Source organism: Eurypyga helias, unplaced genomic scaffold, assembly GCF_000690775.1.
Source record: "Eurypyga helias isolate BGI_N326 unplaced genomic scaffold, ASM69077v1 scaffold5530, whole genome shotgun sequence".
In the NCBI taxonomy this organism is placed as follows: Eukaryota; Metazoa; Chordata; class Aves; order Eurypygiformes; family Eurypygidae; genus Eurypyga; species Eurypyga helias.
The window spans coordinates 158,198-185,323 of record NW_010224990.1 but is presented as its reverse complement, the minus strand read 5'-3'; the positions used below and the strand labels follow the sequence as shown (position 1 = coordinate 185,323).

Sequence of the window (27,126 nt, the reverse complement as noted above, 5' to 3'; positions counted from 1 at the left end):
TCTGACACTAGTGGCCCCACATGGTTTGTTCATCCCTTTCAGCACTACTCCTAGCTCACACTGCCTCAGTCCTACGTCTGCTGGGAAGTTCAGCCTTTCCAGACCCCAGCCAGTTTTTGCTGGAGGATCATGGTTCCTGCCTTTTATGCAGGTCTCGCAGCAAGTTTCACACCTGCGGCCTGACAGTCACGTTTCTCATATGACCCCTTTCCTCAAATGATCTGGTGGAAGAGCAAAAACCCTAACCATGCAGCACATGATGAACGGCACACTGAGGAGCGCCTGCCTGGCTCCCAGAAGCTATTTATCAGGCTCTCTTAATGCAAGCTAACAGGGCTAGCACATGCAATTGGCATAAGAGCTTGTGAGCCTGACACTAAAAGGGGAGACATCATATGGTGCAGCAGGGGAGCCAGGACTCCCTCGTTAGCTCATTCTATGGATTACCCCTTTAGAGAGAGAGAGCAAAGCTGCTGGAGGAAGGGGAGGCTTTCTCATTTTAACAAATAGATTTACAGAAATCATTTTCAGCGGCTGAAAAGCTATCAGGTCACTCTCTTTTTCCCCAGAGACGAAGAAAAAAAAAAAATTAAAAAAAACCTGAAATTGATTCGCCATCTATAAATAAAAAGAATCAATAGTAAAATTTCTAGCTAATTTCCCTCTCCCTCTTTCTCTCTTGGACTGTTTGTTATCTTATGAATACTCATCTGGGAAAAAAAAAAAAAGAGAAACATCATCAGTTCCAGACTCCGACGTGCTCCTCCGCTTCACCCCGCAGCCCGGCCCTCCTCTCCTCATCGCGCGGGGAGAGACTGGTCCTTCAGATGCGCCTGGCTCCTCTTCTCGGGCTTGCCGCCAGCATGGCTGTTCCCTTGGCCCCGCTGGGTACTGCATTTAGAACGCGGCAGTTTTTCCTTCCTGCCAAAGGAAGGGAGAGAGGAGACAGGTATTGCAAGCTCTGCGGTGTTTCAGCAGCAGGTACGCCACACGGGGGGTGTGCTCTGAGGAGAGGCCACGTGTAAGTCTCAGGGTAAAGTGCATCTGTAAGGAAGGCTTTGGCAGCTCGAGACAAATTAGAGGTGGTTAAAGACCAGCTGGTCCCATCCTCCTCTGGCCAGAGCAGCGTTAGTCCTTCCAGGAGACTCCAAGGGCTTTGTGCTAGCTCTGAGCTCTCCGAGAGAAGGGCCCCCCTTCTTCCCTTCGGGTAATGCACTTACCACTGCTTTTTCCTCACTGCAGCTCCCACATGCCTCAAGTGTTTCACTTTGTTTCTGCTCATTAACAGCCCTCCTATGGCTGTGAATATTTCCTTCTGGGGCATATGCTGTTCACAGGGCAGCTGCGTTCACAGCTTTGCTCACCAGTGGATTGCCCCCACTGCCAGGGATGTTCACAGCTGGGGCCAGCTCTGTAGTGACAGACCCCTGCTGCGTGGACAGGGAGCACCAGTTGCCTGACATGATTCCAGTGCTCCCAGCATCCAGACCAATGTCTTCCAAGAGCCTGATGTCACATGGCTATTTCTCCTGCACATTAATTCCCGTTATCTAACGGTCATGCACAACTTCAGTTGTCACTGCTGTTTGGAGCATTGCATCTCCAGCACACCTTTGGGGCAACACTCCTAGCAGAGCGGGAGGAGTTCAACTACTGACCTCCAAACCAGCAGTTATGCTAAATACAAAGTACCTTTGCAGTGATGCCCCAGGAATTCACGGGATAAGAACTCAGCACCACAGAAGCAGCTCTCCGGCCTCCCGCAGCTTGTCCGGGGGACAGACCTACTTTGGAAGGCCTTGCTTCCCAATAGGTCTCACTGCTTGTTTCCCCAGACAAAGTCCTGCTGGGAGTGTGTTTACAGTGTGCAAGATGAATGCTTCCTACTTTAAGGAAACGTAAATCTCTACCCTTTATTATCAGTTAATTCTGTAACGTGTCTTCAAGGCCAGGCTGGATGAGGCTTGGAGCAACCTGGTCTAGTGGAAGGTGTCCCTGCCCATGGCAGGGGGGTTGGAACTAGATGGTCTTTAAGGTCCCTTCCAACCCAAACCATTCTATGGTTCTGTAATTTCTATTCTATTTAATTACAACCTCTCTTTGCTTAGAGGCCTCAATTAAAATTCTCCACCTCACAGGCCAGCACTTTCTCCGTGTCTCCTCCCTCCAGGTACCGACACACTTGTGCTGCACAGCACGAGGGACACAAGTGCCCAGACAGCCCCAGCCCTGCTCTGTAGCTGCTGGGCAGAGCCAGGCCTGGGAAAGGAGTGACAAAACTCACACTGCTGTGCCCAGAGACCTTGCCTGGAGCAGAGGCTGAATGACAAGGGGTATACCTTTTGATGGCTTCTCCTTTGTAAAAGTGGCAAACCCTGACTATCTGTTGCCATTCTGAGGAAGGAAATCAAACCATGCTGTCAGCCTTGCTCACACCAGCCAAGGGCTCCAAGGAGCTGTTGGGGTGCCCGCTCAGACAGCTGCTGGACCCCACAGTACCCACTATGCCTTAATGATTTAGTTCATTCACCACCCACTGCTATGGCAGAGCACAAATGGGGAGGGTCCTCTCTTTGTGCCTGACGTACTCCTTCAGCACTCAGTCTGCTCCCTCTACTCACAGTTACCTGCATTCGCTACGGCAGCTGGATGCCCAGGCCAAGCTGGTGTCGGTGCTGTACCAATTCATACTGAGACACAAACGCCAGGAAGGGGAGGACCTACCTGTTCACATAGCCATGTCACCAAAAGCGACTTAACAAAGGCCATGAAGCAGGCTTGGGAAGAACAGAATGGAAAAGAGCAGAGTTGGAACCCCAGGTTTCTGGATGCCTCCACCGTGACCCATCCCTGAGGGACTGGGTCCCTCCAAACCTGTCTGCTGCAGGGAAAGCAACCTTCCCCACCACGCAGGCTTCTGTTTGTCAGTGCTTTGCTTTTAGTTACAGAATAAGGTTTCCAAATGCAGTTTAAATACAATTAAATATAGAAGAACTAAAATCATGTAGGGGCTGATGGGGCCCAGGGCTTAGAGGGCTTTACCCCCACCAGCCCTGCCCACCCCACTGCCACCAGTTCAGCATCTCCTGCAGCCCCACAGTTCAGTCACCAACCTGGGGCACAGTGGAAATTTGCAGAGATAAACACCAAGACAAAAATAAATAAATTGGTACCCTGGGAGGGAGACCTGAAAGGCACACTGAAGTGAGAACAAGCCATTTCTCTGGTTCTGTGTGTAATTACATTGACACGTTCCTAGACAGCGCTGGAGACCCAAACACAGCAGCAGCTGTGGACCAAATGGAAAAATCACGCAAAGCAGCGGAAAGCCAGGCAGTCGCTCCGTCCCCTGCCCTGGGGCTCCATCAGCACTGTCTCTGTCACCGCTGTCAGCCTGCCTGCCCACTCCCAGGGCAGGGCTCGGCTCCCGGCCTCGCTGAGGCTGGCTCTTCCATACACACACGCACAGATGTCTCTGTGCCCTCTCGGCCAGGCCACTAGAGCTGCGCCATTCCCATCCTACCCTCTGCAAGGGAGGGAAACAATATAATATGAAACATGAAAAGAAGATAAAATCTCTAAAACATCCTTTCTTTTCCATCATTTAGGTACCACAGAAAAAGGAAATCCTGTCTAACCAACAGCATTTACAGGTGGGATTTTAGACACTGGCCTTATTAGCCACCCAGGGATCCACTGAACTGAAGCATCACAAGTATCAGCCACTCTGTTCACATCAGGTACTTGTGACAAAGTGATTATTCTGGACATACAGCCCATTGACAGACAGCCACAATCAAATCCCGACTCTGCTGCATGCTCACCGCACATACAACAGTTAATCTGGCAGCCATGCAAACTGTTTTGCAAATTGAAATCCCAGAGGTATAGCAATTACAATACCAAATTTATACCACATCTCTCAGTCAACTAATTGTACATCCAAAAAATCACCACTTGAATAATCTGAATACATTCACCTTTACAGCTGAAAAAAATCCCACTACATACTTGATCTCAACACAATTTTGAGTTATAGAACCCCATGGGGGAAAAAAAAAGAAAAGCCAACCTCTGATTTCAACAGCAAAATTGCTTCTATCCAAATACAGCAGATGTGTAATTCACACTGAGGTTTAACATCTCGGTGTTTACAGCGATGCTCTTTTTCACATCCTGCAAAATGGGGATATTGCTTCCTATAGCACTCTCAGCCTGTCTGCAGGAAGACAAGCCCTACATACATCTGCTACGAACGTAGCGTACATATTCACATCTAAAACAGCTGCATCTGGATTTCTAAATGTTAGGAAACCTTAGATCTTACAGGTCTTAAAATGAAGCAGCAGACTTACAGAGCAGGCTCACGTTTTAGATGAGCCGAGCTTTACAGAGCCGCCGCCGTAAGCACACTTGTGCCACTGCGGCTGTTTGAGCTCCTTCGCACGCATGTTCCCATCCAGTGAAACAAGTTGAGGTGGGGAGCAGTAGATTTGAATTAGTGACTTTGCGGGCAGTGTATTAAAAATGTCCAAAATAGAAGAGAATTTGTCTTTAAATTGCAAAAAGGAAAAGAAAATGAAGTTATCTGAGCCACGTGACTGGGATCAAAAATGAATCATCAAGGCTGGAAAATGGCTGACCCCTGAAACCAAGAAGCCTGGCTGCTCTCATGTGTCTGCTGATCTAATTTTTACACTTTCATTTCCATTGCAGCCATCACAGCTAAACAATCAACGTCTGATTACTTCAAATGCTTCACTCTCAGGGATGCACAATTAACCAGGCCCATATTTGACACCACAAGGGGAGCGCAATATATTTCTGGGAATGTCTGACAGGTTTCAAATGTAAAAAGCACAAATCAAATGGCCCAGCAGATAATGACAGCCAGTGCCCTGGCAGTTAGACAATGTGCGTGCTCCAAAGCAATGCCAATTAGAAGCCATAAAAACAAATTTGAAATGTTAGAGCAAAGGTCAGAAATCCTCAGTCATTACTTCAGACTTGACTTTTTTTTTTTTTCCAAGCAGTCACCAGCGCCTATTTCCAGAAAGTGAGCACACATTCACACTTACCAGATGACCACCCACCTATGACAGCACATTATGATTTCTAGGTCATACAAACTAACATGGTGCATGGAGAATCCTAGCACTATCTGGCAATCTCATCAAGTCCATACCCAGCGGCGCCGTGTTTCTGAACGCAGGGGCTGGTCCATGCTGCTTACAGAGAAGGCATCCTATTAGAGCCTGCTCCCCAGGAGCATTTGCAGCTCTCCCCCTCTGCCACACAAGGGACCCTGCTACTTGCCGGCCATCCCACAGTTCCTGCCCTCTTTCCCCATCTCACTGCAGCAAGGCACCTGCTTTGCCAAGGAGATGCTGCAGAGGCAGGAATGATGGGCTTGTAACTGGAACCACACTGTCATGCAAGAGAAGGAGAAGTAACCACAATCACAAGACTGCACGTGGCTCAGAGACAGCCATCATCGTGTATCTTTACTGAACCCTGAGCAGAAAGCAGCAGAGAGGGTGGGAATAGGTTTTGTTTTGACTCCCACTCTCTTATTTCCTAAGGAGCAGCAGGAGAACAATGGGTTACACCTACCTGATGAGATGCTAGCAGCAAATGACCATCCCCTGAGCTTTCTCAAGTTCATATTGGGATTAACAGGATATGTACACCAGCTACTACCCATGTCAACCCACCCTACACACAGCAGCTGTTTCAGCTTTCAGAGCAGAGGGTCTGTCCTGCTCTTTAGAAATACAGGGAGAATCCAGACAGGGGTGAGGCATGGAGTAACACAGATGCTGTAAATCTGCTTAGCGAGCCCTGGCTTCCTCAGAACAACAGGCCCAAGGAAGGAAAAGGAAAGCAGGTGGGCATCTCCAGGCGTTATCTGCATGAGGATGCCTGTGAGAGCTAATCCAAATACGTTTAGGGTGTAAATGTAAAGCTGATTAGTGAAACCACAGTAAGCTCCTATGTGGATATGCTCCTTCAGAGTTAAAGTAGCCATAATTCAATTTATTCATTTAGCTCGTTTCCAAAAGTGAATTAAGGTAGAGTAAATTAAATTAAAGCAGCTGACAGCACCTTCATTTTGAAAGGGATTGTTAATATGGGACCCAATCGACTTCATACAGTAATGCAGATTATTTTCTCCTGCTGGGCCACCCGTCAGGCACACTGGGTCCCTGGGCTAGGCCTGAAGTGTTTTTACACACCCTCTGTTCAGCGGCTCTCTGAAAGCAGGACCAAACCAGAGGTGTACTTGGCTGTTCGCATGTGCTTTAGCATGTGCGTGCTTAAATCCAGGGTAAAAATCCTTCCAGCAGGCATGCTGGTTCCCAACCGCTTGACAAGGTAATTGTTGTAATGTGGTGTTTTGGTAAGCCCTCAGCTGAGAGCTGGCCAAGCACTGCAAATCTCCCCAAACTCTGCAAATAGATCTTTTTCATTGAACCCACGCAAATGTGTCACCATTTAAAACCTGAAAGGTTTTCTGTAATGACAGCTACAAGTATCAAGAGTTGCATAAAACGTGCAGACATTGTGTGGGAGCCAGCTGACAGATTATAATTACCAATAGAGAACGGGGGAAAAACAAAAATTAATTTTTGAGGCAAAACATATAATTTCCCTTTAAACCATAGTAGCGTTCCCATTACTAATACTATTTACAGCTCTGGAAATCAGATTGAAGTTGTTTGACTTCTCAGCAGTTTGGTTTGGTTGGGTTTTTTATTTATTTTCCCTTTTAAAGGAGCACTGGCCAGTGTGGGAGGATAAAGCAAAGGGGTTTCAGACACTTGTAGGAGCTTTATACTGTTTGAACGTGCAGGGAGCTGGGTAAGACAGCCTGCAGGCTGGTGTTTCTGTGCTAACTGGTAGGATTGGGCACCACTGCAGCCCTGCCCAGCCCTGCCAGTAACATAAAACACAGTCGGGTCCCACTCGTCGCTACAAAAGCGACACAGCTATAGCGCACCTGTGGATCAGGTCCTGGTGAAATCCCTGACATAGGTTGCAATCCCCCCTCCAAGGGAGCCAGGATGGTGATGGAGAGTTTTGACTCTGCCCTCATGTAATTTTCTCCTTTATCTCCAAATTGTAAGTGGTTTTGGTGACCTTCCCCTGGAGCAGGAAGGGGAACAAACCATTTACTTTGCTCTGTCGGCACAAGAGGCATTGGCAGTAGCGTTTATGATACTGGCACTGTTTTGGTGCCTTGGGATTTTCTGCGAGTCCCTTCACCCCCTCAGGGGTGTCGTAGGGTGGGCTGCTGATGTTACAAGTAGCCTGGGGCAGGTGAAGAGCCTGTGTGTAGCATCTGTGGGCAAGGGTAACAGCCAGACCCACGAAGAATTGCTCTGGTCTGTTTTGGTTCTGGGTATCAGAGTCTGCTTTCCTCTTAGCCACTGAAAATGGTGGGGGAGATATGAAAAGACAGTGACTTGAGTTCAGGAGAAGCGAGCTGGGGATGGCATCAAACAGAGCCCCTGGAGAACGACGAGGAGCTGCCATCTGTATAAATCAGACGGGTGGCTGCGCGTCACTCCCAGCAATCATGTCCGTCGTGGCCAGATCAAAGAAAGCACTACCAGCTGTAGGTGAAACCTCAAAAATCCTCAAGGCAGAGCTTGAACGTGCAGAGAGGGCTTTTTCTGAAACACGGGAAGCGGACTGGGAAGAACATCCCAGACCCAGTGGGACAGAAGGACCCACACACAGCCTGTGCTAGAAAGCAGCAAATCCCTGGTGTGGTATCAGTCTGAGCCTCTAAGACCACACGACCTCTGCACTCAGCTCCGTAGCGTCAAGATGAGGCTCAGAACTCGAAAGGCTGAGTTGCCCTGGCAGAAGTGCCTCTGACAGACTGTGCCCATCCAGAGGAAGACATTCCCCAGCTCCACCCAGCATGATGCAGATGGTGGTGCCCGTCGCCTCTGCGGATGACGGGACAGTCCCCTGGGCCCATCCAGCCCTTGGATACGCAGCTGTGAACTCATACATCATCGTTAAGGCTGCAAAGTCAAGCAGCAAAAGGAGGAATTGCCAGAATAAAGGCTGTCAGAGCAATTTTAATTCAACCTCCTGGCGGATATGCCTTCTGATGTGCTCTTTAATTACCTCATCACAGCCTACTTTTTCTTCAACAAGACTGCTGCTTCATTCAGGGCACGATGGACAGACAGCAATTAATGAAGGGCCAGTCAATATTTTTTCTGTCCCTTTTTTGTTCAGCGTGTGGCCCCAGGCATTATTTGCCGCATGCCGTCAAATCCCTGCTCTTAGACAGAATTATTCATGTTCTCCTGGACTTTTTTCTCATGTGTGTCAGTGCAGCAACAGTGAGCTTCCCACACAGGAAGGAATTTCTCTTCCAACACTCCTGTGAGTGAGAGCCTGGGTTTTACCTACAGGAATATGTGGGGCAGACATGAGTTGCTGAATGCTCCCGTAGTAAGGCCCAGGTGGGATTTTTCAGGGTATCCACATTGTGTGTGTGCTCAAAGCCCAGCTCCCCTGAGCTCAGCCAGGGCTGTAAGCAGTCAGCACTTCCATAATCTGAGCTCCAGTGTGTCCAGAAAATGAGAAACATGGAACTGGTGCCTCTCAGAGAGAAAATGTCAGTGGTTAGAAGTGCCAACAGCTCTGCTGACGCTGTGCTGGAGCGGGGCTCTGCTGCACAGTCAATGTGCTGGAGGGAAAGAACGGAGCAATGCTGGTACGTGCAAAGGGGTGGAGTTAAGGCAGTGCAAGGTGACTGGCATTTGCAAATTTTCCAGTAAAAAATGCAGTTTTCCTACCTTAGCTTTTCTTTTCAGCTGTACTCTGCTTTCTCGCAATCTCTTAACACATTTTTCACCTTTACCAAGGATATCAGTGAGAACATTTCTCACTTTCAACCTGAGCAATCTTAACCTTTACTCTGGCACAAGTAGAAAGAGGTGAGTGCAGGACAGAGACTGGGTAAGAGGAAGAGCTCCTTGTGCCACCAGCAGCATCAAAGGGAGTCCCACTCAAAGGCTTTCCAGCATCTGCAGTGGGAGCAGAATTTGCTGGTCACCGAGCAGCTTAAAAAAGGACAGTAACAAGAGGAGAGGAAGGTGATGAACCTTCATTGCCACACTGCACTGTCCTCCTCTGTACCCACTTAACCCAACCTTCGAGAGTCGTCTTTGTGTCCAAGATGGGCTTTCCTCAGCCTTTCTGAAGCACGTCTAAGGGGCAATGCTCTCTTCTCCAGCAGCTTCTCTGGGCAGCACAGAGGTCTCTTTTACTTGGAGAGAAATTCATAGGCCTACCAGCTTGTCACTCCAGAAGATGTCCAGCATTTTCAGCAAGGCTTAATTCATTAGCTCACATAGGAAAATATTCTAACCTTCCTGCCCTCCCAGCTGAGTCACTGATGCTTTCCTAGCTCGCTGCAGACACATCACCTTCAGGAAAATAATTGCTTAGTGTGCTGGTAATAACAGACATTATCTTTCTGAACTGGGTGTTTGTTTGGGATCATGGGGTCTTCTCACTGTAGGGCACATTGGGGTTACTGGTTGAAAGAAGTCCTGACCTTCCCTTGCAGGCTGTGGGAAATGCTGCATGGCCACTGGGCTGGGCTCTGGGGGGACCTGGGAGAAGGTTGGAGGAAGGTCAGCCAGAGGGAAAGGGCTGAAGGGTCCTGGGAGGGACAGGATGAGCTGTGAATGGGAGAATAACCATGCTGGACAGAAAGGGGATAAGGAAAGAATCCAGAAGTAAAGGCAGTACTAAAAAGACCCTTTAAGCATTTCATTTTCATGTCTGGCCTCTCTGCAGAGTCTGTGCACAGTCCAGAGGTCTTTTCAGGGACCTGAGCTGCCCGGGAACTTGAGGTTTGCCCAGGGTTACAAGAGGGAGATGAAGCTTCTAAGCTTGATGTCTATGGCCTGCGACCGCGAACACCTCCTCTCACTGGTGAGGACACGCTGGGAGGGAAGAGGATTGCCCATTGCTGTGTTCACCAAAGCTTATCCCAACCCTTCAGAGACCACCACAACAATGGGTTCAACGTGAATTTCTAGCAACCAACCACTCGGGGACAAATCACAGCACTCCACTGCCCCGCGACTGGCAGGCATTGCAAATGCTTGACAGCCCCAGCCCTAACATCACTTGTATGGTGCCCTCTTGGGAAGTCAGTGGGACCTGACTTCTGGGAGAGTGGTGGGAACAGTTCCTCAGTGAGGGCCCATCTACAGGTGACACTTGTCCCAGGGGCTTCTATAGACAAGGGCAGGTGGAATTTAACCACAGGTCAGCTGACCAGTTGGATTCACTTACAGGCACGTGAGCACTTTATACAGGATTTCCCTCCTGAAATAAGCTGCACAGGTGTGCAGGCAGCGGAGGGTGCTCCAGCCCCAGCCTCGATCCTGGTTCTGTAACCAGCTGTTGCATCAGTTGTAGCCTCTTGCTCCAGATGATCCCAATCCAGTTCCCACTGAACGGCCCGCGTTGCCTACGCCCTAGGATGGATGTTCTCAGACAGCCTGACTGTGTGGGCTAAACCAGGAAAGGTGCCTGAATTTGGGTGCCAGCCATATTTCCGACTCTCAGGACCATCTCTCCCTTTCCGTGCCTCAGTTTCCTTCTCTGGAACATGCTGATACCAGCACAAACATTTCCTTCTTTAACATCTTTCAGTCAGATGTGCCCTGGAAGTGTTGCAGGTTGTTGCTATTTCCAGGGCTATCATTTTAACACATTTTGGCTGCACTAATTCCCTCAAACAGAAATTGTTCTGCCTGTAGTAGGCTGGGACAAAGCAGCCAATTAGTCGTCCCTTACACGTTTATTAACTCTGCAGCTTTCTGTCAATGGGGATGTGGAATCTGGTAATGTTTTAATATATTTTCATAAAGTGTGGGCACAACATGTCCTGTTTCAAGCTAATAACCGTGCCATATAATTAGTCCTGATTACACAGATATTTAGTATCATTTTACATATTCCAGTCCTTTCCTAGTGCCACTGCCTAGCCAAGGCATATTTAAAGCCACAGCCATCTCCCTTCTGTTTCCCAGCAGTTTGCAAGATTTTCTTTTGGACAGGTTTGCAGTTAACACGACAGCTTCAAAGACCAATCTCATTTCGGTGATGTACATTTTATATATATAGAGTCTCCGATCAAATGTCAGGTGACAAAGCCCAGGATACAAATAGAAGGCATTTGTCGACTTAGAGGGAAAAGCCGGTATTTGAAAGCTGTCAGGAAATTAACAACATGAATCTTTAAAAAATCTATTCCTTAAACATCTGTTGGCTTTGGGCTGAACATTTACCGTATTTAGGGTTTTACTGCGAGGTAGCACTTCCCAAACAAAAGATTCCTCACCCCCTTAGACTTCGGTGGGGGAATGAGAAAAATTTGCTCAGTGCAACCCGATTAGAGATGTGTATCTTTCCCTGCTGGCGTGGCTGTCTCTATAGAGATGGACATGGATATTTGATGAGATTAAAATGCTTCAGTTACCACTGTCAGTGGTTCTTTAATTTAAAATGAAGAAAGCAAACAAACATTCCTTTTGATGAGGTAACTGAATGATGCTACGGAAAAGCACTTTGCTGTCAGGTGGTAATTAGGTTCAGTAATAGTTGTGGGTTTTTAGCCTTGGAGGCTCTGGCCCCTGGGAGTCTGAGAGAAATGATACATTCAATTTCCGGAGGAGGGGAAGATGCTGGATGCTTTTCTCTGCTAACCCTGCAGGTCTCCGCAGATAAGAGCATTCAGAACGGCAGCGCTGACAATCCTCCTTGAGCCAGCCTAAACTGTTGTGTCAAGATCACGAACGGAGTAAGGGAGATGGACTCAAAGCAGGGCATTTAAAGACCTAATGCAGTCAGGCTGGCTCTGCCCACATGCAGAAGGAACTGCCAGAATGGCTGCACTGAGAGGATTTTTAAAGGCTGCAGAAGGAACTCCAGCAGCTGCTCTAGGGTCTGGACTGATATTTGTAACAACCATCTTATGCATCACTAGAAAATCTTCAGTAAGGGAGTGTTCCTTTGCAAACAAGCAGCTGTTCCCACAGGTACTTTTGTAAGGGGGGAAAAAAGTGGGGAGAAGAAGGGAGTGAATGTCAAGGCTCAGCTGCCTCTCTTGCCAATTTGGAATTGGCTTTTCCACTGTAAAATATAAATTATATTTGGTTGTGCTGTTAAGAGTTGAAACCCAAATGAAACATTCCTATTGGCCCAAAAGCATTCAATGGGAAATTTTGAGTTTGGAGGCATTACTGCTGTTTTCCCAGCACAGCGACAAATTCTGAATATGGTGTTTCTGGTTCCTGCTCTGCTCCCCTGCTCATGTTACTACACAGTTCTGCCTGTTCAGGGAGTGCCTGTTCTCAACAGACAGTTCAGTGGTATCACCCCTGCTCCTCACGCAAGCTGAGAGACGCTGGAAGGACACCAGTTGGCCAGCACCAAGAAGGCCAGCAGCACTGCAGGGATTAGAGCGTGGGCATTTCATACCCTCTGCTCATTGCTCACCAGTACCTCACTTCATGTACAAAAAGACTTCCTTTTGGACAAACTTCTACTAAACTGCTTGTAAAGCTGGAGTAAGGACTTACAGTGAGAGGGGATCTCCAGGTAAAGGGTCCCAGTTGGTCTGGCAGAAGGAACCTGCCATCTGGCTGCCAGCACTGCTGCGGGTGCAAGGGGAGATGGAGAACCCTGCCTTTGGCGCAGGCTTGCCAGTAATTTCCTGAAGCACTGAAAAAGTTTTCACTTCCAGAATTAAAACTTTTCAAAATAAAGTGGGTCTGGTTTTCCTCTCACTTGCAAGAGATAAATGAAGGGTAAGTCCATTAAAGATACTGGTGTGAGATTGGTGTACAGCAGACAGAATTCAGGAAAGATATCCATATCTCCAAAATCCCCTGAATATTTTTTCAGACATAAACCAGGTATCTTTCCTAATCATAAATGCTTTATTTCCGAATGGAATTTCAATAAAATAAGCACAGTTAGACTAGCTCTCTTATTATAAAGCCATAACACAGTAGCACTGAAGTTTAGTCATGAAAAGTATTAAAAAAGCAGCCCTGCTAAAGGAAGAGAAATTGCTTTCTGACCTACCGAGTTTTAGGAGTAGGTACTAGTGGTCTCTCCACCAAGGAGTTTAGCCTGTAGTAATCCAAGAACGTCCTGGCCACATTTCTTCCAAGCTTCATATCTGTAAGTTTTTAATTAAGGAGCATTTTTTTGAATAATTAATAATAATAATAATAATAACAAAACAGAGTCTAAAGGTAAATTAGTGCTATTTGATGCATGAGCAAGTTTTACATCAACCATCCCACAGTGCACAGGCTTCAGGCAAAATGACTTACACAAGCAGATAACGTGGGGGTCATCTTGTTTGCTTCTTGTTTGCATAGGTGGATGCTGCATAAAACCACAGACAGGAGGAAACAATCTCCCTTTGCCTTGCAGATCCCTGTGGTGGTCATGAAGTAATACACTAGGCAAAAGAGGGCTTACAATTTCCACGTTCAGGGAAAATAATTACCTAAAAATGCTTGGATGCAGGCAGTATTTCTGTGCTTGTATCCAGGAAACAAGGTCAACAATGTCATGGCATGAACCAGCCATGGACAGACTCAGGGCTGGGATTAAAGCTGTAGCACTCCAAACCTTTAGCACTGACCCCCCCACTGTCTCCTGGGAGAATATACTGTACTTTAATTGGGTTGTATTCAGGGCCTGAAACGGGGACAACAGATTACCTTAAGAGGGTCAGCAGTAACTCCGGGGGCTCTTCTCTCCTCACGAGCACCGATTCCTGCTCCAGCTCACCCTGAGCCCAACATTGGGCAGGTGCTGCACATCAGAGCTGCCACAGAGACCTCGCAGGCACAGGAACCAGACCTTCCTCAAGACTCTGTTGCCTAAAAAGAAGCTGAATAATCTGTGAATGCATTGAAAAATAATATCCTAGACAACATGTCCATGGGGTGAGTCTCCTGCTCATGTTTAAATATCAGCACTCGGTCTGCCTTTTACAGAGCAGTTCTGGCTTTTCATCTACACGGTGATGTCCAGCTGGGAGAAATGCAGCTGATGCCATTACCCACAGCTCTATTATGGGGTCTGAGGAGGACTTTATTTGCCTATTTTGAACTGTTGCCTACCCATGCTACAATAGCCCCATACTTTTGCAGAACACTGCCCCAAATAGTCCTTGCAATGGCCATTTCAGGAGTGCTGACACAGTAGCTGAGGCAGGTACATAACCTGGGGAATCTAAATGTACCTCAACATCTGAGACCCAGCAGTCCAGGAAAATAAACTGCTGCTGGGTTGTTTTGCGTGCATGTGTGCATGTTCTGCTTTATCAATAGTTATCTGCTGATATTTCCATTAGAGGAAAATTCCAGAAGTGCAGGGTCCCAGAGGCTTCCAGCAGCGCTCATGAAGACGCTAGCTTCTAAATGAGGCTTTTATTACCCGCCCACTTACATTAGACACATCAAAACAAGTGAGCATGAGACATCAGGTTCAGGCATCGCTGCAAGATCTCCGTTTACAATTTATTTATTTATTTAAAGAGGAGGTTGAACTGATGTGACTCACTCTCTAGCTCTAGTTCTGCAAAAAGCAGCCACCAGCTCTGCTAGTGCTGCACTCAAGCCCTCATCTAGTGGCTGAGGATGACTCCTGGCACTGCTTTTCTCTCCGGTGACCTGGTCTTACTTTTCCAGTTCCCACTGCTGTATTTGGGGATGGTTACATGGATCCATCCCTTCTGTTCCAAGGTCTATCCTGATATGCTCATTGCCATCCTAATACCATATGTGCTGCGGGTGTCTATATTCTTCTGCCCAACAGTACAGCACAGCCCGAACAGCTGGTGCTCACGGCTGTTCTCTGCACGGACAGGGACAGTCGGTTGTGTGAAACAGCAGCCCCGGCTGTTTCACGGCTCCTGCAGGGCCCAGTAAGCTTCCCTGCAGCCTGCCAGCACCGACGGATGAGACTAACCGTACGTGCGTGAAAGTTCAGGAAGTTGGAGAGAGCTTAAAGTTTACCAATTCTGGGGAGGGCAGCGTTGCTTTGAAAGTGTTTTGTGATTGTTACTGGAATTTGGGGATGGCTGGGGGTAGTTTGGTTTCTGCAGATGTGAACTCAAAGCAGCGGCAAAGGTTAAGAGTTCAAAGTAGTCTGAGAAAGCAAGAAAGAAGGGGAGAAGGCTGTCAAACATTTAAGGGATTGAGAAGACTAACATGGCTTGATCTTGTAGTTTCTTTCATTTACTCAGCACTTTAAAGACATAAAGTGGTAATTGGACTCAGTAAAGTCTCTAGGACATTTTGTCAGTGCCAATCTCAGAAGGCTCCTCTGCCAGAAATGGCCCTGCTGCCCTTTTCTTTATATCTCTACACTGCCTGTGCTTGCACGGTGGGAAACAGCTGACCCGCTGTCCTGGGGGAGAAGCCCTCAGGTGAGAGTGGGTGCAGGCAAGGAAGTGCCTACACAAGCTCCTCCGCGGTGCCTTACGACTCTGCCTGAACCCTGACCCAGAGGAATCCAGTCCTACTGCTTGAACTTGGGTCTTAGGAACAGCTTTCTAAAGGCAAGGACAGTCAATCACTGGAATAACCTGCCTTAGCACATCTTTAAATCTCCAGACCAGAGGTCTTCAGGAAGAGGTTAAACCCACAGCAGGCAAGAATGGTCTGCCCTGGTCCTGCGTGGGGTTCAGAGGAGGAAGTATAGAAGGGTCTCTAAGGGCCCTTCACCCCAGTTTTCTAATGTTCTTAGCATGTAAGAAATCTTAACGAGCAGCCCACACAGACCTCCAGCTAAGATTACCAGCAAAGGCAAAGGCATTGTGCAGAGCATGGACATACGTGTAGACAGGCACTATGAAGAAAATGGAAATGCAAACCTGTGCCGCACGCAGCCACTGAAAAGTCACAAAATTGGATCAACTTGCAGTCAGCACTGAGAGAGAGAGATTGGAACCAGCATGGGATAAAAAATGTGCATGTTCTAGTATAGGCTCTCAGGCCATCCTACCCCCACAGCTCTGCCCGCCGCCTCCGCAAAGGATGAGCAGTTTCTGTCATGGAAATCAGGCACCTGATACGTAAAAACAGCAACAGCAATAACAGCCTCTCCCTGTGACTGCCTAGCTTGGGCGAGAAACGGCCTGACTCACTCAGCAAGTGCAGGTGGCACGTGCGTGCAGAACCAGTGGAGAAAAACAAATCAAAGCAATAACATTTGCATTTATTTCAGGTGCACGGAAGATCCAGATTCCGCTTTGGCCTACAGTATATCATGAGCACATAAATAACTGTGGCTACAACCAGAACTCACTTTGGCTGGTGTGTTTGTTAGTTTTTTAACCAGCTTCCCTTCTGCAATCACACGTGCTGTGCTTTTGCCCACAGGAGTGTCCTACCTAGGTTGAACTGCACTTGACAGAAGGCATTTCTCAGCTATTCCCATCCCGGGAGCTCAGCTTGTTTAAGACAGCAGAAATCCATTTGGGAGTGTCACAGCGGAAACATCTGGGTGAATCTTCACCTTCACTAACATCTGCAATTCCCTTTCCTCTCCCTTCCTCCTCCATAGACTCGTTGCTCCTCCACGCTCCGTATTTCTACCTGGAAGCGGAAAGCAGTGTGCCCAAGGCCCCTCCTGGAAATGCCACTCTCACAACCTTCCCTCTGAGTAACATCAGTTGGTTCTGGGGAGATTTCAGAACAGTCTGTTTATGCACGACTCTGCCAAATCCCGCGGATGTTAGTTCAAGAATAATGCGTGGCTCTCCACGAACGCCCCAGATGTAGGATCCCCAGCATGCCTCACACCCCAAAGCTTCTGGCCTTGGTAAGACAGAGGAGTGGGGGTCTCATAAGCCATTACTAGCTTTCAGCTGAGAAGATTCATCGATCCTGTTGTGAACAGTCTGCTTAAGCTGGAGCCTCTAGAAGCATTCACACAGCCTTGTTCTGTCTGTGCATGGAGGTAATAAAAACCACAGTTTGGAAACCCGTTAGCAGCACAAGTCATTTGGGGAGGTAGTAAATGTTGCTGCTTTAATAGCTCACTGATCATTTAATAATGTCACTGCTGCAGAGCATGGTGGCACCATTCGCTCACTTTTGTTTTGCTTTTTGAAATTCAGGGTCATTCCACTTTCAAGTGAGTGGATTATCTCTCTTTCCCCCTCTTGCCAGACACTGCAAACTGCTTTAAATAATTAGAAAAAGGATGGCTCCTTCAAGTTCACCATCTCATTTTCATAAGGTCCAGTGTCATTGCTTTGGAACGGGAAGAGAAGCCGTGGTGGTGGTAAGGATTTGACAAGGGCAAAACAGTTAGCAGCCCCCACTCATCTTTGATAAGTCCTGTGGGGTCTCTGCCAAGCAGATTGGATCTGTGTTTTTATGTCTCATCTAGAGGACAGCACCTCCATCAATCTGAAACACTGCGCTCGGTTATTAGCTTATGGAATTCGTCCAAGTTTAGTCTTAAACAGGATTTGGAATCGTGACCATTCAATCCAGAGGCACCACTGACCAGACCCCTGCAAGTCTTTTGTTCCAGACAAACAGCTTTAAGCTATCCTAAAGACAGAGACAGGGTAAAGGAAAAAAAAAAAATAGAGAAGGGAGAATGAGGGGAAGGAAATGAGACACAAAGAGAAAGATGAATCTTTCTAATAGCTCAAATTAAAAACCAGAAGCAGCTCTTTGTTTGACAAAACTGAATTCTACAGCAAATCTCAGTCCGCTGCAACAACAATTCTGTTATTTATGAAGAGAGGGTTATTTTGTGTGGGAGAGTCCCAGATGACTGTGGTCAGCTAGCATACAGCCAGCTTCTTACAATCTCAAGAGAAACATGGATGAGGTTTTCTCATCTGTTTATAACAGCTTCCATCAATGGATCAAACCCTTTCCTGACGTGAAGAAGAGCTCTGATGGACAATGGCATTACACAGCTTTAAACTACTGTGTTAATGTCACGTCCGACCTGACGAGAACCAGTCCCCCGTTTTCACAGAGCTGTTTTCACCAGTTACTTGTTTTGTTTCACAGGGCTGACACTGTCCTCAAGTAAGAGATGCTGCCCATATCACATCTAATTGGAGGCCCCACTTATATGTAAAAATTATAAATTAAATAAAGCAAAGCGCAACAGGGGCTTGACGGTGGGGGAGTGGTGTGGTGCGAGGGGGAGAGGGGCTGTTCTGTGGCTTTTCACCAGGATTTAACACGGTGCAAGTCTGGGCACTGGTAGTGCCCCCTTCCCCGAGATTGTCACTTGAGGGAAACAAGGGTCACGATGTCCAGTGTATCTGGTTAGACATTTCAAAATCCTTATTGAAGGTGGAATCTTCTATAGGGGGATGTGGAGAGGGGGTAGGCCTTACCCTGTCCCCCCGACTGACATTCAGGAGAGCAGGACCTGGCCAGGCACCGAAGCTTCAGGCTGCTGGTTCTGCAGGGCTGCAAGGTGCGCGTGGGCATGCTTCTGGGGGGGTGTCTTCCACTCCCAACTACAGTGGGGCATTTCAGAGCTCCAGTGTAGGGGCCAGGCTCAATGTGGGAATTACTGCTGACACGCTTTCACGGCACTCGGCAGGTCAAGCCAGAGAAACGCAACCAGACCTTCCATCCTTAAAAATCTATAAATGCCCTGAGCACAGCCAGCCTGGAAATAGCAAAGGGACTTTCCCCAGGGAGAGTATTTCCATTTCCAGCCTCAGTTCTGATCCTAGATGGGACAGATGCTTTTGGAAATGAAACGTTAAGAGCAATGAGGAGTCTTAATTTTTATTCCTCTTGTGTGTTATCAGGGAAGGAATTGGGCGGAAAGATCCCTGACTATTTCAGGCTTTCAGGCCCTTTTCCTGAAATGCTTGATTGTGGTGGAAGAAATTACGAAGATGGAAGTTGTGCGCTCTTCTCCCTGAGTAATCAGAGGCCTGTAATTTTCTCTCCTCCTCTGAAAGAGGAGGTTGGAGAACAGGTATGTTGGAGAGCAGCGTTTTATCTCTGCCAGAGGTACTGTGCCGCAAGGCCCACGGTGTATTTCCTGTGAACGCATTTCAGTATCAGCTATCGCTACTGCCCTTCTCGTGCACTAAGCTGAAACAGGCCGATCCCAGCTAACACCTGGACGTGGGGAACGGAGGGATCTTGAGGCAGGGAGAGAAAAAGGCGAGAAGCTGGAGGTACTGCACAGGAGCAGTGCCAGGACAGAGCTCCTGACCCCACCGGGATGCTGCTGTCACAGGGCGGCAGAGACTCCAGGGGAGCAGAGGGGAGCGTTGGGGAATGTCTGCGTACCCCAACTCTCCCTCTGCAACACAGCGGCACCGGTGAAGGAGCCACCCAACTGCACGCGTTTTGCTGCTAATGACAACTTCCATACAATGCTGAGCTGCAGAGCTGCTCTATGCCAGTAGGAGATGGAAACGCATCTTCCTGTAAATCTGGTCTAAACTGTAAGATGACCAAAGGAAATGGTGTATTTAATATCTTGGCAGCACTGACTCCTGATGAGGTTATCTAAGGGACAGAGGTCAGAACCAGTCTCACAGCTGAAAAAGAAAAACCCAGGAAGGGTGAATTTCAGCACCAGTTTGTTTTAATTCATGAAAATACTGCATCAGCATTGCTCTATATGTTGGTGTACTTTAAAAAATATATACTTAAAAACCGATTATAACAGCTTCTGTCAAATTATCCCAAAATTAATTTTGGCTTGCATTTACTGGACTCGCATTAATGTCTGACAAATCTTTATTTAGAGTATCGGGAAAACAGTAGGATGAGTCTCTTCTTGTGATTTTAATGTTTCTGATCTTTGCTATTGTTTAATTCTGGTCACTTGCCAAATCTGGGAAGGAGCCCTTGTGGATTAGCTGACCTCAGCTCTTTACACAGTCAGTGAAAATTACCAAGCTGATTCTCTCTGATATACTGAAAAGGGATGAGGAGAGAGGAAGACATTTCCAAGTGAAAACCCAGCATTCATAATCATCTCCTATCACTGATAAATGTTCTCAAATACACAAGGGAAAAGCGGCATGAAAACAAGTTTTAACAGTTTTTGGTTTCAGTTTGGTTGGAAATGTAAGAACAGTACAGTACTTTCCAATTCTAATTAAAATCCCCAAAATACACTGGAAAATCATAAGCTGAACTTTTCTGGGATCCTCTTAGCCCCTCACATCTCAGCCCAGAAGCATGATGATACCCATTGTTCCATGTCTGACAGTTCCCATTAGACATTCCACTCGCAGCTCTGTGCATAACATTCACCACCACCCAAACAAAATCGGTTTCGAGATAAATGGTATAAGGAGTGTTTCAACACACCGAAGTGTGGATAAGCCATTTTTAATCTCCAAATTGTTGGAAGCTCATGAGTTGTATAAATGATAACTAGGCATCAGTAGTCTGTTGCATGCTATAGTCTCCCTCTTCAGCTGCTGCTTGCATTGTCAGGGGGGGCATAGTCAATAGCTTTGAGAAGAGCAATCCCAAAAAGAAGAAATTAAGGAATATGGTGAAATAAGAAATATGACAAATTAAGAAATATGAGGATTGTGTTCCCTTGTTTCATAAATCTGCATATAACTGGATTTAAAGTTTTTGAACAGAGGAAAGATAAAGAGAATCACAGAATGCTGACAGGGATTGCAAGACTTGCAGTGATTCTTGGGGATCTTCCTCCCCTGGATAGGAAACCCCAAGCTCTTTTGTGTCCAAGTGCAACTCTTTGCACTTGGGAACATGGGCACTTGCTCTCCAGTGTCTGAGCAGATGCACAGGACCTCCTGGAACCTACCTTGGATCACCCATCTGAAAAAGAACTCAGTCCAGTGGCTATTAGATGGTTTCAGTCAAGATGCCTCTTTTTAAGGACTTGCCCAAAGACCCACTGGATTTCTCTTGCCTTCAGTCAGCCTTTGATAAGTCCCTTCAAGACAAGGCAACATCTGCTTTTGTAGTGGGCAAAATGCAGGGAAGAGACAATTTATCCTCAGGAATTGGCTTAGCTCCTGTCTCAGACTGTCCTAGGTGGAAAAAGGACCATGGCCTCAGAGGCTGTACCTTTAAAAACACTTGCAGTCTCCAAGTAATAGTCATGCTTCAGTGCGTTCAACATTTTGGCTGAGCTCAGTACAAAGTGCAGTGATTTAAAGCTGCGAGATCAGGCAGGATTCAGCAAATTCAGAATTATTTATTTCTTCAGAGCAGAAAGTCTGGCTACAGATTATTTACTGCAAATGTGTCTGTTTGGGGGAGGGGAGGAAGGGGAGAGGGTAGAGAAGGGGCAAATTGATTGAAATTTTTCAATTAAAACAAGAGTTTTTAAAAAAGATTTAAGGCTTTATTGAAAAGTGGGAAATAATTCAAGAGTCTGGAACGCTGCTAAGTGCAGATCATAGAGATGAGGACGGGGCGGGGAGAAGAAAAGAAAATTTTATTCTGTGGGAGAAGGGAGGGAAGAAAAAATATCATTATCTTTGTTTCTTTGACTCCGTTAATGTATTTCTCTCTCTGTTATCTCCAGTATCTGCAAGTATTGATTCGGAATAAGGCACTGTGGTGTAGTCTGCAGGCAACAGAAGGCTCTGCTGGGAGTGGGGTACCTCCAGGGCTGTCAGAGCACAAAAAGGGTCTGGGGATTGGTTTTGCAATGGGAACTGTGCCTGGCCAAACCAGAGCAAGGACACCTGCCCTTTCGGCACGGACAAGGCTGGGCTGGAAGAGAGGGCCCAGCTCAAGGGATGGATCAAGGATGAAGGTGTCTTTGGGTGCTTTGCTTGGGATTAAGTGGCACTAAAGAATGAGAGTTAAACCATTTTACTCACTTAACCAAAGTTAAGTCAGTAAAAAGAGAAAGAAGGTGCATCAGCTCATGGATGCCAAGACCTCATTTCTGCCTACGGTGCTGACTCAGACTCAAGGGTCAATGCCAGACTTAAGCTCAGTCTGTTTGCTGTAGGGGGTTTTCCTCCTCAGAGCAGGGACACACCTGAGCTGGGCCAAAGCTCTCTTCACATCAGCTGGACACACCTCACCTGTAGGCGGTCACGCCAGAGAGCTGTTGATGAATGGGAAGAAAAGAATTAGAGCTGTTGCTAGTAGGCAGAGAAACTAATGCTATTTTTGTCTCTGTAGGGAAGGAGTAAAATATTACTATGATCTCAACACACCCCCCAATTAATTGCCTCTTTGCTATTATAATTCCCATTCCCAGATAAATTTTGCTTTTTCTAAAACCTTTGATTATTCTTTTGTGGTTTAAATTCAAGCTGGAATGCAGTGATAAGGCACTACACACATATATATATTTAATCTACACACACACAAATATAGTTATATATAGTCCCTGCCACAAATAACTCTCCTCTGACTGCTGTCACAAAGCCCTTGCTGAAAAAGCTACTCACCCAAGCTGGCTTGTTTTCCTACATCTTGTCCCCTGGGAAGGACTGCTGGCAGCAGTGGGTCTGTGTCCGGATAAAGATGCTGGAAAGGTCTGAGGCCCTCCCCTTCTCCACTGCACGTCTCTTCCCTCAGTTCTCCGGTGGGGTGGGAATAAACCACTGCCAAACTTCAGATCCAACCCCTCTCATTGAAACAACAGCCAACTTTGCTGATGTGGCTGGGAATATTCCGCTGTGCTGTCAATGTAGGAGCGGCCCTTGGTTTATAAAAGGGGCATCTCAAAGCAAATGCTTGCGAGGGGATTCGGCATTAACTGGTGGGCCAGGTTTAGAGTCACTGCTTTCCCTGGTGAAAAGGGCTTTCATAACAACATGCTTATTGTGATAATTTAACCATCAACCTTTGGAGTTTATGAGGGACCTACGCAGAATCTTTGCATCTCTCGATTTTCCAGAGTGTCACTTCTGGCTATAAAATTCACTTCGCCTTCAAACTCTCCTTGTACTGGTGAGACCTGTCTGCTGCCCTGCTCCTTACTCTGGCACAGCACCTATGGAACAAAATGGGAGGCTGGACTGAGTAACAGTCACAGTGGATAAAGATAACAGGTATCGGAGGCTGTTTGTTCAGGGGGTTTGTGGGGTTTTTTGTTTGTTTGGTTGGTTGTTGCTGGTATTTTTTTGTAAACCCAATTCTTTTATATGATTTTTTTTCCTAATAAAACTTCATATTTTTGAGGCCACATCCTATTTTGCTATTAACACACTCTCACTGTCTGCTTGTGTTGCCTGTCTCCATATTACTCACAAGAATAATTTCAGGAGCCCTATTTCCATCTATTCACAAGTTCCAGTATCATCCTGGAGAATTCTTACTGCCTCCACACGCAGGCAACACAGCAGGACCAACCTCTGCATGACCTGGAGAGAGCTCTTCCTTCTCAGCTCCACTCCCGACACTGGTGTTGACATTGCATCACCGGGGAATATTCACCTGCAGGTGCAAGAGGCGGCTGGTGACCCTAGTGCAGAGGGCGAGATTGACTGACACTTCACTGAGCAGCCATCTCGGGTCACAGCAAAGCCGGGTGGCCGAGCTCCCAGACGTGTCCCAGGCCCTTGGGAGAAGCAAGGTTTGGCCCTGGAGTTACAAAGCTGAGTGAGACTCTGCCACTCCTGAAGTTAGTTTAGTTTCAGCTTAATTGTCTGGGGATTTTAAGGGCTTTGGAAAGGATGCTCAGAAGTCCAGAAAGCCTGAGGAGGAAAAACTGAAAAGGTTTCTGGTCTCCGGACCACAGAATAACAAAGAGGGAATGTGTGTGAAGTAAAAGCTGCTGTAGAACAGGATAAACTTCTCTGCTGCTGATGGGACAAGAAACAATGGCCTTAATTTACAATACAACAGTTTAAGATTAGATTTTGTGGGAAGATAAGACTAGTGAAGCACTGGAAAAATACCTCCTGGGGAGGCTGTGGCACCCCTGTCTTAAGACAGAATTAGGAAAACCTCTATCAGGAGAGGGGGAAGTAGAATCGATGTTGCTGGAGGACAGAGGGGTGGGTAAAGGGTTGCCCCTGTACCTCAGTTCCTTAGGTTCAGATCTTGTCGTACAGCAGCTCTCTCCATTGGGGTTTTACTCAGTCCCTGGCAAGGCAGATATGGCAAGTCTCTGCTCCTTTTGCACTGCCAGGAAGAAGAGTAAGAGGCATAAATTCACTCCTTTGAAAAGTGAGCCCCTCCTCAAAGGCACTATGTGCTACTGTCTTCAGCTGGACTGAATCCTAAGTCCCCTGCCCCACATTCATCTGCTCCTCACTTCTGAATTCAAACACTGGTCTTTGAAAGCCTCTCTGCCTTTTGCTGCTAATTAAAATATTGGTTGCACTCTGGCTTGCTTTTCCAAGAGATCTGGACAGCATTGCAGGCAGTTCAGACAAACAAACAACCAAACAAGCAGAATCCATTAGGAACTGCCACTGCTGACTGTCGCCCTTTCGCATACATCACATTGAAAAGGTTAATGCTTCCCAAAAGGGGTGGAAGAGACGGGCGGAGGGGAAGGGCAGGAGGGATCCAATCCTGTGAGGACCAGATGTCAAAGATGCTCAATACCGCATAGAATGCGCTCCCCCGCGAGTAAGGCAATTGCCCATCCCTTGGCAAAGCTTCCCTTTGAGGGATCTATAATTTATTAGGGAAGGTGGAGTGCTGAATAAATTGTGCATAGAGATGAAGTGGTGATGATCGCTAACTCAAATCCCTGGGAGCTTGGCATTTTCAATCTTTAGCTCCCATTTGCGTCCCCCCGGTCCCTACTAAGTGAGCAAGCCAAAGAGCTGAATATCGACAAAACATAATGAGCTCATTGAGATCTAAGCATTGCAATTAGCAGGGTGGAATGGAGCAGAGGGGCTGGGAGGCAGACTGTAATTATTTATAATGTTGATAATCACTTACATGTAGTTAAAAATATAAATACATCCCAATGCTTGATGGCATTAACTACCCCTCAATTAGCTCCATGTCCAATAAGCAAGTGATACCCAAGTACGTACAGGAGAAGGGCTAAAGCCCTCTGTCTCATGACTGTACTCACCAGGAACTACAAACTGTTTGCGTGATTGGGTGGAAGAAGAGTATTTAAAGGAGATATCATCACGATAGCTGCCATCACTGGCTCATGTTGCTAATGGAACTGTGCAGAAGGACAGCTCAGACAAGTTGCTCATGTTCACAAAGTGGTAGGTCACCCTCTGCCGTCTTCTTTCATAAATTTCCTGAATCCCATCTTTTGGATATCTCCATAGGTTCTCGCTCAGATGACCAGAATTTGGTTGTCAAGGGATAGCAGTACAGAGAGCCCCACCAGAGGCAGGGAGTCCTCTGCTGTGTGGCGAATTACAGTGCTACTTGAATTACCATTAGAAGCACTCGAACTACAGCATCATGTGTCTCTGCACAGCTCATCTCATGCTGTTTCTCTTGTGCCTAAGCCAGCTGGTTTAAAAATAACTTGAGTACCTCTGGGCTACACATATTTCCCTGCTCCTGAAGAATTTGACCAAAGCAACTTATTCCACCAAGCCATCCAGCCTGATGATTTCATAGATGGACAATCAAGTCACTTTTCTTTCTTGCAATATCCCAACTCTGTGGATATCAAATCAAAATGTCTCTCCTACAAATTGTAAGAGATGTTCTGGAAGAGTTGGTCCAAATACAGTCATGTTTTACCAGTCAGAGGGAAGGGACAACAAGCAGTGGAAAGCAGCAACTCTGAGGGTAGGCAAGCTCTCAGGGAAGATTATGTACTTGAGGACTATCTGAAGATCAAAAACACACCTTCACCTGAACAGTAAACAGAAGTGACCCTTATCATCTCCACAGTGCACTCCATTGTTGTAAAAGTAAAGCATAAATCAAGTTTTAATGGAAAAACAGGTAAGAATGAAACCACAAGGAACAGGAGATTAATACATCAAAAAGAAAGACATTTTGGTGGGGAGAAGTAGATAAAACCCCAATCTGGCTGTACCATTGATTTCCTTCCAGGTGAAAGGAGCATTTAACACACTGAGGTTAAACTTGGACCTTTCTCAGTGCAAATGTACAGAAAGGGCAGCAGTGGAGAAATGGTCACCTGAGTTTAGTGAGAGAGTTTAATAAAAACATGGAAAAAGTGGAAAGAAAAAAGAAATGGAAAAAAAAGGAAAAGTAGGGGGAACAGAAGCAGACTGTATTGCGGTTGAAAAAATGCTCTGAGAAAAATACAGGCAGCGTTCAGTGAAACTGAAAGGGAAAAAAAGCAAAACCAGAGTAAATGGAAATTGTTCAAAGATAATTGAATGTATGTCCAAGCAGTTGCATTTGCCAGCTAGCAATAAATACTGTGCCTGCGAAAGCAAGCCAGTATGGGCAGAGGGAGGAAGTGCAGAAAGCAATCAAGGGGAAGCAAGAAGCATATGCAAGCAGGGCTGCAGTGCTGTAGGGTATAGGAACAGGAGACGAGGGACGACAGGTTAGAGAATGAAGCTGTGAGGCTGGAAATGAGGCAGAACTATGTATCTTGAACTGCATTCAAATAGGGCCCTTAGGCCTACCTCGAGCATGCTGGAAACCTGAAGGAAAGGCAGCTGGACCACGCTGTAAGGATCTGGCAGCGGTTGGGAGAGTTGATGTGTTTGGGACTGTGTTCTGGGAGAATAACTATTCAGTTTAGTAAGAAGGTACAGGAAATCAGTCCTTGCTCTGTTTGACTTTGCAGGGACTGAGGCAGCTAACAGAGAAATACACCCGATCTGTTCTAGCAGACAAAGAGCAGAGAAGGCAGAAGGGACAGTGAATTTCTGGCCTGTCTAGAAAAACCCCACAGAGAACAGGAATAAAGGGTTCTTTCACAAGAAATAGCAAACCAGGTCAGATGCAGCCTAACCTACTCAACAGCCTTTGTCACCAGCCAGTGTTCAAAGGAAGAACAGACGATACCCTCCAAGTAAAGAGCCCCTTCTCCTGGTAAGAGGAGCAGTATTGCTACCTCAGCAAGGGGCTGTCCCTGAGCCGAGTACATCAGTTAACTGCCCCAATTAGCTTGGGCACAGGGCTGGACAAACAGGGCTCAGACATTTTCAGCAACAATTTCCCT

The 27,126-nt window shown here is 46.8% G+C and overlaps 1 protein-coding gene across 1 annotated transcript in view; it reads right to left on the bottom strand.

Annotated features, from left to right (window-relative positions):
• Positions 1-797: 797 nt before the first annotated feature.
• AGBL4 (ATP/GTP binding protein-like 4) overlaps positions 798-27,126 on the bottom strand; it is a gene marked incomplete at its 5' end in the record, with an annotated part of 153,204 nt that continues 126,875 nt past the window's right edge. The window contains 2 exons of the mRNA XM_010147501.1: positions 798-921; positions 13,138-13,234. Of these exons, the coding sequence (XP_010145803.1) occupies positions 798-921; positions 13,138-13,234 (221 nt within the window). The remainder of the gene's footprint in view (positions 922-13,137; positions 13,235-27,126) is intronic.